Source organism: Prionailurus viverrinus, chromosome E1, assembly GCF_022837055.1.
Source record: "Prionailurus viverrinus isolate Anna chromosome E1, UM_Priviv_1.0, whole genome shotgun sequence".
In the NCBI taxonomy this organism is placed as follows: Eukaryota; Metazoa; Chordata; class Mammalia; order Carnivora; family Felidae; genus Prionailurus; species Prionailurus viverrinus.
The window spans coordinates 15457593-15472472 of NC_062574.1; the positions used below are offsets into that span (position 1 = coordinate 15457593).

General features: G+C 53.0%; 1 protein-coding gene across 1 annotated transcript in view; it reads right to left on the reverse strand.

The window, feature by feature from the left end:
* Positions 1 to 14880, reverse strand: part of RPH3AL (rabphilin 3A like (without C2 domains)) — a 171041-nt gene that overhangs the window by 108750 nt on the left and 47411 nt on the right. Inside the window, 2 exon segments of the mRNA XM_047833262.1 lie at positions 306 to 449; positions 5825 to 5936. Coding sequence (XP_047689218.1) covers positions 306 to 449; positions 5825 to 5901 — 221 coding nt within the window. The 5' untranslated portion in view covers positions 5902 to 5936.

Genomic DNA, 14880 nt, shown 5'->3' on the forward strand with positions numbered 1-14880 from the left:
GATCAGGCTCTGCCTGGAGCCAAGGGGGAGCAGACTGCACAGAAGCTGCCTCTACCTACGCGCCCTCCAGAGAGCACTTCTGCTCACATGTGCCTGGGCTCATGTGTCCAGAGAGCAATTCTTACAGAGGAGCCTTCTGAGGCTTTGCTGGGCTGGGTCATGCATCTATACCCCGGGGGCACTGGGGCAGAGCAGACTCACTCTGCATGGTGACAGCCAGCACGAGGACCCAGAGTGTTGATCTGACACTAAATGCCTCTGCTTCCCTCTCCTGGATCCCGTCCCAGCTCAGAAGCGGCCCTTACCCAATTCTCTGCTGCTCCAGGACGTCCAGCCGCTCTGCTCTCTGGATCACCTGCAGGATGGCCTCCACCTCGGCGGGGCTGAGGCACTGGTTCTTCCTCTGCTTCTCCGTCTGATAGGTGTGCACAGACCAGCCCGTCTGCAGCCTGGAGAGAGGACACAGCCGGCCTTGAGGCCACCACAGTGCAACCCCAGGCAGCCCTGCCAGATCACGAAGCCCCCCTGGAAACAGTCTGGGGGCGGCCCAGAAGCTGTGTGTCAGGAGGAAGGATTCAGGGAACAGGGCAGACGCTTTGAAAGCTGGCTCTGACACCTGCCAGCCACTGGGTCCCGCACAGACGGCAGTGCTGGCTTAGCACCGTGGGAGGCAGGAGCATGGAGCGTGGCCTCCGGATGGATGGAGAAAGGCCACGGCCACAGCATGTGAGGCTTCCGAGGGAGGAACACAGAAGATCATCGAGACTGAGATCTGAGGCGTATAAGTGAAACGGAACTTGACCACGGGCTAGGAAAGAGTGGTGATTAGGTTAAAAACAAACCCTGAAGATAAAAGGAGATGCACACAGCAGTTTGAAAACTAGAGGGTTCGAGGGCAGGAGGGCAACACAGCAGTGCACCAGGAGAGGTGGCGAGGGCAGGCCGGGTGGTGGGGCAGAGCTGGGGCACAGCCGGGGGACCCTAGAGTCTCCACGGCCATGGGCTGCGAGAGCGCCGCCTCCTGAAGCTGTGACCAGGGGCTGAGGGCAAGAATTCACACCCGTCCCATCTTTCTGGATGGAAAGGGAGTGGCGGCAGCAGACCGAGCCCCAAGTCTCTGCCCAGGGTCCCCGCGTCTCTGAGACATTCTGAGCCAAGTGCTGGGGACACAGAGACAGGCAAGATGGCAAGTGGCCACCTCGAAGAACTGTAACGTGCTTGGGGACACCGATGCCCAGTCAGTTACACCAGTATTTACTTAATGAAAACCAAGAAGAGCTATGCAGTCAGCACATATTTGTTGGGTGTCCACTGGGGCTCGTTAGGTGTTAGGGATGTGCTGCTGGGTGGGACACGCAGGTGGGCATTAGGAGGACGTATAAATAAGAGAACTAACCTAGTCGGGGTATGTTCTGGAAGGGCTTCCCTAAAGAATTGACAGCAGGGGTGCCTGGGTGGCTCAGTCGGTTAAGCGTTCGACTCTCGGTTTCAGCTCAGGTCACGATCTCACAATTCATGGGTTCGAGCCCCGCACAGGGCTCGGCAATGGCAGCGCGGAGCCTGCTTGCAATTCTCTCTCCCTCCTCTCTCTCTCTCTGTCCTTCCCCCACTCTGTCCCCGCCCCCGTCTCTCCCTCTCTCCCTGTTCCTCCCCCCACACTCTCTCTCAAAACAAACACACTTAAAAAAAAAAGAAGTGACAGCAGGCAAGAGTCTTAGATGCAGGACACAGAGAAGGAGGGTGAGGATGTAGACGCCTTCCGGGTGGTTCCCTGACACAAGGTGGACACCGGTGGTCTCATATCACTGCCCCACCCAGGCTGCTACAACCAACAGTTCTTGCACGGTGGGCACAGTGAGTGTCAGGAGGGCGAAAGAGTGTGTCCTCTCTCCGCAAGTAGAGCAGGCTGGTTAAGGTGAAGGACTCAGACTGGAGTCTGCTGGTTTTTACCTTCTGGCTCCCTCCCTTCCCAGCGGTGAGAATGCAGGCACTGTTCACAGCCGGATCTCCCGATCTGCCTCTTTAAAGGGCGCCATGCAGATTAAACGAGGCAGGGTAGACAGGGCGTTCTGCATACAGCAGATGCCCAATTGCTTAATCAGTGGTGGTTAATGATGATTACTATAATCACCACGGGTAGGACCATCAGGAATGGCTTGACCAAAGAGGCAGGGCTTGTGCAGGATGAACAGGCGCTTCCCCACACGGAAAGAGGGGGACGGCGTTCAGGCAGAGGACCCATGCGTGCAAAGGCTCAAAGACATAAAATAAAACAATATGCTGTACTGAGGGTCTCCAGACTTCCAGACCGCTTATGTCTCCAATTCAAAAAGAAGCACAGCCCTAGACCAACACTTTCTCAAGCAGTCCTCACAGGGCTGGGGGAAGCGAACAATAGGAAAGGGGCAGGACTGGGGGGCAGAGGAAGGGAGTCCAGTCCTTGGAGTGGGCAAGGGCACGCGCCCACCTTTCCTCTGTGCACTGGGCAGACTCAGGCCCTGAAAGGCAACACTCTCTCACCCCAACCTGCAGGTTTTCTCTACCTGAGCATTTCAAGGACTCAAGTGACTGGCCAGGACACCCTCTGTGTGTGACTCACTGGGCCCAGGGAGGAGACCTGGAAAACAGGGTCCCCAAGCTCAGGCCTCCCACCGCATGGGAAAAAGAAAAGCCAAGCAACACAGAAACGGGAGGGCACAGCACCAGCAACTTCGATCCATCCTGGAGGGTGCAACCCCTACCCAGCTAGCTCTGGGCCTGGCTCCGCCCAGGGCACGGCAGACCTCTTCGCGCCGGACCCTCCTGCCATTCTATAAGGCAGGCTCCCCATTTCTCAGTGGAGTAAAGAGACCGAGTGTAGTTAAATAGCTTTCTAAAGGCAAGTCAGAGGTGCCTGAGTGGCTCAGTCGGTTAAGCCTCCGACTCTTGATTTCAGCTCAGGTCATGATCTCACAGTTTGTGAGTTTGAGCCCCGCATCAGGCTCTGCGCTGACAGCCTGGAGCCTGCTTGGGATTCTCTCTTTCTCCCTCTCTCTGCCCCTCCCTCACTTGTGCACGCACACACACACACGCTCTCTCTCTCAAAATAAATACATAAACATTAAAATAATAATAATAAAATAAACAATAAAGGTGATCAGAGGTTGGTTGGCCTCCAGATCCAAGAAGCCCATGGCCAGCCGCTGCTGACAGCCCCCTGCCAGGCTTCCCTAGGGCATCCTCCAGGCCTCCATTTCTGCCTCCATCTGGTCACCTACCAAGCCCTGACAAGCTGTCCTCTCATTCAACCTCCTCCCCAGGCCCCTGCCTCTGTCCAGTCAGGCTGCAGCTCGTGCCTTTGGCCCTGGCTGCCACTGAGTATCTTGTTCCCCGGAATGGCCCTCCACACCACCAAAGGTGGCCAACTCGTGGCTGCCAGATAATAGGCATGGTTGTAAGCCCCGAGGAAGACTCTTCAGTGGCGACCAGCGCCCATCTGTACATGCCCCCCATACGGTGGCCTCATCTCGCGGCTGGCCTGGCCTCACACGGTGCACCAACAACTGTTCCTAGTTCCTTGCGTTCTAGCCTGCACGCTGTGTCCAGGCCTTTGCTCACACTGTGCCCTCCACCCTCAGCGCCTTCCCCTCTCCCTAAGCCCCCTTTTCCACCGGGTCACTCCTATTCTTTTTAAAGTCTCCTTTTATTTTTTATTTTTTAATGTTTATTTAATTTTGAGAAAGACAGCGGGGGAGGGGCAGAGAGGGAGGGAGACAGAGGATCCAAAGTAGGCTCCATGCTAATAGCAGAGAGCCCGACGTGGGGCTCAAACTCACAACCTGTGAGATCATGACCTGAACCAAAGTCGGATGCTTAACCAACTGAACCCCCCAGGTGCCTCAAGACTTCTTTTAGATGCATGGTGAAGATTCCCTCCAAGGTGGGTCAAGAGTCCATTCTCAGAGTTCCCAGAAGGCCCAGGCATAGCTCTATCACAGGGCTTAAACATTACCTCAAGGCCGGGTGGGAGACCCTCTGTCTCCCCGTCCAGAATGTGAGTCTAGGGGACCAGCCCTGCCCCATCTGGCCCCTGAACACTTCCCCAACTTCCTTCCCCCCCTTTTAGCACCTCACTCTGCATTCAAGCCACAGTGGCCTCCTATCAGGCATGTTCCTTCTACCTCAGGGCCTTTGCTCATGCTATTCCTTCTGCCTAGAAGCTCCTTCCCCCTATTTCCATCTAACATGTACCCCTCCTCCAGGACTCAAATTAAACATCACATTCTCAGGAAAGCCTCTCCAAATCCCTGGATTAAGTTAGCACCTGCCTTCTTCACCCCACTGCCTGCTTCCACTGTCAAAGTAGCTACACATGGGTAATTTCATGTATAATGTTCACCTCTTCCTATCAGTGCCTTAAGACCAAGCACCATATTGGTCTTGCTCACTGCTGTGCAACCAGTGCCTGGCACCTGGTAGGGGGTTAGAAAATGTCTGGTGTCTCAGGACAGACCTGAGCTGATGCCCGGGTGGTAACTTCCCCGGGCCTCCCAGAGGAACCGTCAGGGCACAGCGCCCAGTTGCAGGATTTGTGGTGTTCTTCTTTACGGAGCCTGGCATTACAAGGCAGCACACCCTGGGGAGGAGATAAAAGCATTTGCTCTTCTAAAAGACGCTACAACAGCTTCTGGCTGCTGCTGAGCACAAGACAAGGTCAGGGAAAACTGAAAGAAATGCCAGAGGGGTCATCAGGGGTCACACCAGGCCCTGGTACAAAAGCACAGCTCTCTTCATATGCTGCCAGGGAGGACACATCGTCTTGCCTGGCATCGAAGCAGAGAGGGACAGGGGCTGGCTTCATCCCTGGTCTCTCCCCTGTGGGGGGGGGGGGGGCTGTGCAGGGGCTGAAAGGAGCTGAGCCACCCCAGTGAGAGGGACAAATTAACTACTGCACGGAGATTCCTGCAAATCATGCAGGGCTCCGCTCTTCTCGGGCGTTTCGGATTAATTTTTCTATCCCTCTTTGATGTTTCAGCTCTGTCCCCCTGCAGGCCTGTAACATCTAATTGCAAATTTCTTGAACTTGGTCCCATTGGGGAAATGCCGGCTCCCATAACTGACACTGTTTGACAGATCGAAGGGGGATTCTTGGGCTTATCAGGCACTGGGGACCGCCAAATCCTCAGATGGATAGGGAAGACTGGAAGGCAGGACAGGCATCCGGGAGCCCCTGGTCTCCAGCCACGGGGGGACATTGAGGAGAGATGGCCCAATCTAACTGGATCTGAGGGATCACCAGGCTGAGGGTAACAGGAAAACTGGGGGCTCTCAGGGGGAAAACCAGCATCAGAGAGGCCCTGTTAAGGGCAGGGAGGAGACTGGGGATGCCTTGAGGCTGGCTGTGTGTTTCAGCCTGGGCAGGGAGGTGACGTGGGCAGGGGCTCAGGAACTGAAGGCTCAGTGACAGGGGGATTTATACTCTTAACCGAGAAGGCAGAGGAAGCAGTTTGACACCCGCACCCCCAGCCTGCTGTGATAGAAAGAACACAGGCATGGGAGTCAGGGGAGCCTGGGTGCGGGTCCCAGGCCTGCCACTCACAAGGTAAGTGCCTTGGGCAAGGAGCCCAGCCTCGTTTTCCTCATCCAAGAAATGAGGGTAAGTCCGACGTGGCAGTTAAATGAGTGAATGGCTGTTAAGTGCCCAGCTCGGGCCTGGTGTGCCTCAGTCACGCTCTTGTCTCCAAACTTCTCTTTCTGGGTCCCTGATAATGAATCTTGTCCAAAAATGGAGGGAAGCAGGGATGGAGGAGGAAGGGAAGGCCTGGCGGGGCCTTGGGGGACTCACTTGGCTCGCAGGGCAAGCTGCCGATCATTGGGGCAAACCCACTGGTCGTTCCCGCTGCCGAAGATGGTGTCGGCCATGGCCTGGAGTGCCCAGCCGGGGCAGGGAGTCACATCTGAGGTGAGAAGAGGGAAAGACAAGGAGCGTGTCATCAGCTGGGGAGGAGATGGCGCACCAAGCGCTGGCACTTCCAGCGTGTCCCCGTGCCAGGCCACCTGCGGACGCATCACCCACAGAATCCCTTCTCCAGCTAAATACCGTTCCCTCAAAGCTCCTCTTTCTCATAATTCTGGGAGGGATAACTACGTGGCTCATGGAGCTAAGTGATAAGATTGGACATGACTGGCCGGACATCGGGGGTTAGAAGCAGAAAAGGGAGAAGAGGCACATCTCAGTAATCTTCAACTTGGCCGGCAGGCCCTGAGGGCATTTGACTCCCGCCCCTCCCAAGTACAGCCCCTACTGGACTGAGCACAATGCCTAGCAGGAGGGGCTGGGGCCAGGGGGGCACACAGCTAGATAGCCCGGGCAAGCCTTACACCACCCCCAAACCTGGGGGTCCCATCGCAGCAGCCCAAGGCCCATGGGTGCAGTGAAAGTTGGCCACCCTCACGGGCTCTGCTCCCCACCATGTTCTGCTGACCATCACAGTGCTCCCCAGAGCAGGAAGGAGGGCAGGGAGCAGCGGCTGCAGCCGGACTGCCATCCTGCACAACTGTAGGGGGCACAGTCCACCAGGACTACAATGACAACGGCACCCTCGGGCATCCTGCAGGGAGGCACCCCGGCTCCAGAACTTCCTGGTGGTTTAACTGGTGCAGCCCAACTTAGCTACCTTTCTCCTTGCCACCAAGGATATGACCGGCTCCTTGATTATCTAGCATGAGGATTTTCTAGCTCATGTATTCTGAAGGGAGTGTGTGTGTGTGTGTGTGTGTGTGTGTGTGTGTGTGTGTTGAGGGAATGGAAAAGAGAGTAACTCAATCCCAGAGCAAAGATGAGGGATTGCACTGAGTTATCCACACCCCCCGGGCCAATCCCATCTAGACCAGTAGATCTCAAACACAGGAATCTTTCATACTCTTAAAAATTACTGAGTTTGGGGGGCGCCTGGGTGGCGCAGTCGGTTAAGCATCCGACTTCAGCCAGGTCACGATCTCGCGGTCCGTGAGTTAGAGCCCCGCGTCAGGCTCTGGGCTGATGGCTCGGGGCCTGGAGCCTGTTTCTGATTCTGTGTCTCCCTCTCTCTCTGCCCCTCCCCCGTTCATGCTCTGTCTCTCTCTGTCCCAAAAATAAATAAACGTTGAAAAAAAAATTAAAAAAAAAATTACTGAGGTTGGGGGCGCCTGGGTGGCTCAGTCGGTTGGGTGTCTGACTCTTGATCTCGGCTCAGGTCATGATCTCACGGTTCATGAGATGGAGCCCCACACGGGGCTCTGTGCTAACAGCAAGGAGCCTGCTTGGGATTCTCTCTCCCTCGCTCTCTGCCCCTCCCCCACTCATGCTCATTCTCTCCCTCTCTCTCAAAATTAATAAGCATTTTTTAAAAAAAGTTACTGAGGTTGGAAATTAGTCTAGCAGTGCCTTCAATGTTAAACAGAGTTACCATGTGACCCAGAAACTCCTTCGAGGTATATACCCAAGAGAACTGAACATATATGTCCACACAAAACCTTTTATATGGGTGTTCATAGCAGCATTATTCACAACAGCCAAAAAGTGGGAACAATTTAAATGTCCACCAACTTATAAATGGATAAAATATGCCATATCCATGCATACTGGAATATTATTTGGCCATAAAAGAATAAAGTACTGATACAGGCTATAACACGGCTGAACCCTGGAAGCATTATGCTAAGTTTCAAGAGTCAGTCACAAAAGACCACATATTGTACGATTCCATTTACAAGAAATGTCCAGAACAGGCAAATCCAGAGAGGCAAAAAGTAGATTCATGGCTGTCAGGGTCTGGAGTGTGGGTGGCCAGAGGAGAATGAGGAGTTTTACTACTCAGTTCAGGGTTTCTTTTGGGGGGGTCATGAAAATGTTCTGGAATTAGATCACGATGATGGTTGCACAACTTTGAGAGTAAACTAAAACCAATGAATTGTAACCCTCAAGAGTGTGAATTTTCTGGTATAGGAACTATACCTCATTAAACTGTTATCAAAAATTCTTTCCAATGGCAAATGATGTGAGCTTTATCTATTCATATTTACCACGTTAGAAATTAAAACTAAAAAAAATTTTAATTGTAATTCATCAAAAAACAATAAACCCATTAGATGTTCACATATTTTATGTATGTATGTATGTATGTATGTATGTATGTATGTATGTGTGTGTGTGTGTTTATATTTAGGGGCGCCTGGATGGCTCAGTGAGTTAAGCATCTGACTTCAGCTCAGGTCATGATCTCATGGTCCATGAGTTCGAGCCCCGCCCCAGGCTCTGTGCTGACAGCTCGAAGCCTGGAGCCTGCTTTGGATTCTGTGTCTTCCTCTCTGCCCCTCCCGTTTGTGCTCTGTCGCTCGCTCTCTCTTTCTCTCGTTCTCAAACATGTTACATTTCTTTTTGAGAGAGAGAGCACGAGAGGGGGAAGCGTAGAGGGAGGGGGACAAGGGATCCAAAGCAGGCACTGCACTGACAGTAGAGAACCCACTGTGGGGCTCTAATTCACAAACTATGAGATCATGACCTGAGCCAAAGTCAGCCACTCAACCAGCTGAGCCACCCAGGCTCCCTCTCTATATTTTATTTAAAATATATTTTTTTTTCAGAACAAAAACAATTAGTGAGAATGGTATTGCTTTACATTTTAAAAAATCTGCAGGTGCGCCTGGGTAGCTTGGTCGGTTAAGCATCCAGCTTCGGCATAGGTCATGGTCTCGTGGTCTCGTGGTTTGTGGGTTCAAGCCCCACGTCGGGCTCTGTGCTGACAGCTCAGAGGCTGGAGCCTGCTTCGGATTCTGTGTCTCCCTCCCTCTCTCTGTCCCTCCCCTGCTCATGATGTGTCTCTCTCTCTCAAAAATAAATGTTAAAAATTTTTTTTACATAAAAATAAAAATCTGTGTAATATTTGGTTTAACAAAAGTCAGCTGGGTGTTCACATCTGATTTTTTTGTTCAATCTTTTGTGATTATGTGGTTTTGTTAAACTGCAGGAAGGATATCCAGATTCTCACAGATATGTACTACATGTGGAAAAGGGAGGAATATCTTAATCTATGTACCTACCTACCTATCTGTTTAGTAGGCTTCATGTCCAGCACAGAGCCCAAGGTAGGGCTTGAACTCACGACCCTGAGATCAAGACCTGAACCGAGATCAAGAGTTGGATGCTTAACCTACTGAGGCACCCAGGCGTCCCAAGGGAGGAGTACTTCAATAGTCTTCCTAGATAATTGTGGATACTCTTTCATACTATACCAGAACTCAACAGATGGTAGTTTCCTAAAGATTAGTTTCAAATGTGGCATCTGGAACCACATTAATGAACTTTTCATTTTCAGTACATTTGTGAGAGAACAGGATGCAGTGTCTTATTACTATCAGGAAAACAGTTTTGACCTTGTGAATTTCCTGAAAGGTACTGGGGATCCCCAGGGATCCTTGGATCATGGTTTGAGAACTACTGTTCCAGACCAATGTCACCGATTTCTATGATGACCAGTAGGGGGCAGCGGGTGGACTGTAGCTAACTGACCCACATAGAGACCAAGCCCATGACCTAGAATGCAGTGGTCTCCCTGTCCCGCGCAGCACATCCAAGTACCTGTGTTCCACTGTGGGCCACCTGGGGAGAGAGACCTGAGCACCTCCAGACCCTAAAGGGACCCCATGGCCAGGCCCAGCACTGGGAGGCCACCATCACCAAAGTCCTCCTCAAATCGAAAGCCTTGATCTTCTCCCAAATGAGGCGAACATATGATCCAGGAAAACACAGACAGGGTCAAAATGACACTCATCAAATAAGTGTAAACCAGTGTCCCACCTCCAGCCTTCAGTGCTCTATGGTTTGTCTTGTTGTTTTTTTGAAATTTCTGTTATCGGGGCGCCTGGGTGGCTCAGTCGGTTGAGCGTCCGACTTCGGCTCAGGTCACGATCTCGCGGTCCGTGAGTTCGAGCCCCGCGTCAGGCTCTGCGCTGATGGCTCAGAGCCTGGAGCCTGCTTCCGATTCTGTGTCTCCCTCTCTCTCTGCCCCTCCCCCATTCATGCTCTGTCTCTCTCTGTCCCAAAAATAAATAAACATTAAAAAAAAAAAGAAAAAGAAGAAATTTCTGTTATCTTGTGACTAGCACAATCACACTGCCACGTGGGTGTGAAAAGCATTACTCCGTTCCAAGTAAACATTTAGAACATACTACAATTCATTAGCCTGTTCATTATTTTTTTTAAAAAATACTTTGAGGGGACGCCTGGGTGGCTCAGTCGGTTAAGCGTTTCACTTCAGCTCAGGTCATGATCTCACGGTTTGGGAGTTTGAGCCCCACACTGGGCTCCTTGCTGGAGGTACAGAGCTTGCTTGGGATTCTCTCTCTCTTTCTCTCTCTCTGCTCCTCCCCTGCTCGCTCGAGCTCGCTCTCTGTCTCTCTCAAAATAAATAAATACGAACTTAAAAAAAAAATACTTTGGGAGCTGCAAGAAATGGAAACGATGGGGGTGTCCCTGACCCAGAGGGACTGGACTGTGTCTGGGCAAACAGGGTGTCGAGGAGCCACCGCTCCTGCCACAGCCTGCAGGGGGCGCCACGTCCCCGGCCACAGCTCCCAGGGCTGGAGGGTCCTGAGTCTCTCCCTCCGCTCTACCACAGACACCCCCACAGAAGCAGGGGCACAGGAGGGGTGAGCCCCGGAGGGGGTGGAGCCAGCCAGGGAACCTCAGGGTGGCTATTCCATCTTCTGGACCAAAACTGTGTGGAGCTGGGCAGGGGGAGGTGAGGAGAAGGAAGGGGTCCTAGGCTCTCACGCGCCCACCTTCACCTCCTTTAATGGTGGGGACAGGTGGGGACAACCCAGGAGAAGACCGCAGAGGTCAAGATTTCAACAACAGTTCCTCACAGGCTGAAATCAGCCTTTAGGGGATGAAGCCCTTTGGTCTCCTGTGGGTCACTCCCTAGGGGTGCCAGAGTTTGGGGATCACTTGCAAGAGAGCCCCCAAGCTAACATTTCTCTCTCCTCTGACCCGTCTGAATTCTGTTCCTCTTCTTTTTTTTTTTTTCCTGTTTTTTGGTTTTTTACTCTTCTCTTCTTTTCAAAACTTTGGCAGAAATAACTCTGCCGTCGCCCACAGGTACTGTTCTGTTCTCCCTAAACCTAATCAGTACAGAAGAGAACGGAGAGGTTAAGAGAAAAGGCCACACAGCTAACTGCGCTGGTCTCCTAACCCTTACTTCAATGTTAATTTCTCTGCCCTGGGTCACCTTCTGCCGTAGGGCGGAGGGAAGCGTTTTGGGTGGTGAGGAAGGGGGAAAGAAGACTCAGCTGGACAGAAACGCCCCGTCAAAGTCTGGCTTTGATGCACACGTCCTGAAAGACCGGGAACAAGTCAGCTGTCTTCTTTGGGCCCGTTTTCTCAGAGGGATCCGAAGGGGCAGAGACAGGCTGTAGGGACTGCCCTGGGCAATTCTGACACCTGAGTCCACCCTGCCGAGTTGCGAGTTGCGGGAGGGAGGCACAGGTGGCAGATGGGGGACTGGAGAAGGGTCCTGGGGCAGGAAGGGGATGGCTGCTCCAACCTGGGAGGTGGGAACTGAGCCCCACCCCAGCCTAGTCCCTGAGGGGGTGGGGCGGGAGAAGGAAGGCATCCCCCTGTCCCCCACCCCTGTCACTATGCTCAGGAAGCTTCAGGGAAGATGAGCGGATGGCACCTTCGAGGCCCTGGGGTTGTGAACGCTGGCCGGCAGGGTCTTAGACAGTGCCAAGTTCGCGGCCGGGCTTGTCCACAGGGGTGTCTCTGAGGGAGAACTGGGGCTTCTGCCCAGGCTGCAGCCCACATCTCGCAAGGCACAGCTGTCCCTCGTCCACAAAGAGCAACCTTGGGACAAACGCTGAGAGAGGAAGGGCAGCTTGAGGAGCCACATTTTAGGAAACTGCCAACAGAGCCAGCTCAGGCTTTCCAAATCTCTTCAGTCTGAGCCAGCTGCCGGCTCCCTCGCATCACCAGCCAACCTCTGTCCCCGGCTTCCCGAACGCTCTTCATCCAGGGGGCTCCTCTGCCAAGCTGTGTGCTCACCACCAGCCAGCACGCACCGCCTGGGTTCTGCTCCAGGAGGAGGCCCCTCCCAAAGCCCATGCCTTCTTAAGAGCTGGGTCCTTAAGGCTTCCGAGGAGCAGTACCATGTGAGTTGAACGTATTAACAAGTGCCAATCTGTCCCGGCCAAAAATCAACTGATGGAACAGAACAGGGCCTTACAGAAGGCCAATGAAAAGGCAGGAAATGCAAACCACACATACTGGAGGGAAAAGCGAGACTCGGGCCTAGAGGGAAGCAAGGCGGCAGGGTCCGCGGAGAGAGGGCTGCATGGAGCCCTGGCCTGCTCTTGAACAAGCAGAGAACAGGTGGCCGGGGCCAGGCCTCCCCCTGAAGTCCTTCCAGCCATGAGGGGGAAGAGCCTGAAGGAGAGGCATATGTGGTGTGCCTGTGTGTGTGTGTGTGTGTGTGTGTGTGTGTGTGTGTGCGCGCGCGCGCGCGTGCACGAGCGTGTGTGTCCTGCTGAGAAGGGAGACTGGTCCCGGGGGAGGTGGGCGTCAGGTCTGGGAACCCAGGCTCCCATTTTACTGACAACACGCTCCCCCCTCCTTCCCCACAGGCCTGTGCCCTTGTCCCCTCTCTGTCCCCGGGGCCCAGCACAGGGCCTGCCACAAAGCCGGCGCTCAGGGACTAGCTGTTCGGTGGAACTGATTTCCTCAGAAAGACGGCCATTCCCAGACAAGGCAGAGTAGCTCAGGGCAGCCCGTGCTCTGCGACTCGTTCGCTCACAAAACAGTTTGTTCCTCAGGACTCCCCGCTGGGTAGTTAGCACCCAGTGGCTCTGACGGCTGAGCCACCTCCCCACTTAACCCAGAGGCCAGTGTGCCACAGGGCCCCCGCTGGGACACTGGGGCTCCAGGTGCTGCCTCCATCCTGGACTCAGGGGACCCTTGGGGGACAGGGAACAGGGAACAGGAAATGCATTTCCTCAGAAAATTCCACAGGGTGGGGGGCGCCTCAGCGCCTCGGTGGCTCAGCAGGTTGAGCATCTGACAACTTCAGCTCAGGTCATGATCTCACAGCTCGTGGGTTCGAGCCCCGCATCAGGCTCTGTGCTGACAGCCCAGAGCCTGGAGCCTGCTTCGGATTCTGTCTGTCTGTCTCTCTGCCCCTCCCCCGCTCACACTGTCTCTCTCAAAAATAAATGAACATTAAAAAACTGATCTTCCTTTCTTTAAAAAAAAAAAAAAGAAAGAAAGAAAAGTCCATGGAGAAGGAGGTTCATGAGCCCCAGGCAACTTTCTGAGGCAGATCTGTGAAAACAAACTCGTTTTTACAGAGAGTTCCAATTGTCTCTCCCTAAAGTCCAAAGCTTGTCACTCTGGGTGTTAGTCACTGTCGACTGTCTCCACTGGACAAGCCACAATGCAACTGCAGTCACCTTCTGGACACTGCCGAATACAGGACAGAAACCAGCCTGCACTCGCTCATCACCCACCCCAGATGAATACTCTGGACATCTCAGTGTAAGGCCTCCCGATTTTGTTCTGGATATTTCTGTAGAAATTCCACATAAAATTGGGTTCTTGCTACACATCCTGTTTGCTGTTTTCTTATCACATGGTACTTTCTCACATTATTAAAATGCCTCAAAAAACCATGATTTTTAAGTGTAACTTAGCATTCTGGATATATTTTGTCATTTTCCTCTTTGGGAGCACACAGATGACTTGCAGTTTTCTTCTATTATATTTATATTCAACACCAAAATGCGTATCTGTGAGATAAACCTCTGTGCCTGTCTCTGATTATTTCGTTAGGATCGATTCCTTTTGTTCTCTCTCAGTGGCTGTTTGGAAGCAGCGTCCTGCTCTTGCTGGTGACTTGTGTTTGCCTTTGCACGTGGTGTGCAAAGGGGAAAGTATACTTTTGGCTAATATATTCTTGAGACAATTTTACTCTTCACAGCCGCTCAAAGCTGTCAGTTGCAGGCCTCAGCCTGCTCTCTCCGAGGTGCTTCTAGAATGGCTCACCACTTTTCGTAGTGACAGAGTTGCATCTCTTTCCCATCGGTCTCATGTGGATTTTGGATTTTCGGTCCCAGAAGGCAGATGAAAGAACCTGTCTGAAAATCTCCAATAAGCTGGTTTTATAATGCACACAGCCAGGGGTGCCTGGGTGGCTCAGTCGGTTAAGTGTCCGACTTCGGCTCAGGTCATGGTCTCACGGCTCATGAGTTTGAGCCCCACATCAGGCTCTGTGCTCAGAGCCTAGAGCCTAGAGCCTACTTCAGATTCTGTGTCTCCCTCTCTCTCTGCCCCTCCCCTGCTTGTTCTCTCCCTCTCTCTCTCAAAAATAAACATTGACAACAAAAAATGTATAACACGTACAGCCCTCTAATCACTAAAAAAGGCCTCTGCTCCACAAACATTCGCATCCACTTGAAAGAAGCCTTAAAGGGCTTCGTGTGCTCAGAATCCAGTGAAGCGAACACGGAAGTGAACACAGAGCCCCGAGTGACCCGGGTAGTCATGTAACACCGCCCCCCCCTCCAGCCAATGTTCTCCTCCGAAAAGGGGCAGGGGGGCTCCAACTCCACCACAGGCTCCTGGTGAGGAGGAAATGAAAGGGCACTGCCGTGAACTCCACACAGCAGCACAAATCGTCACTAATCCAAGAAAACACTACTGTCAGACCCCCCGTCCCTCCAAACTCACACGTGCTTTAACACAGTGCTGGGAAACGCTGCGGCTGCAGCTGTCTCCGAGAGGGCGGGGGCGGGGAGGTACAAAGCAACCCGCCCTTTGAGAAGGATTACACACACCCACGGGGTCCTCTGCTCTGCCTGCCAGGGCCAGGGTGG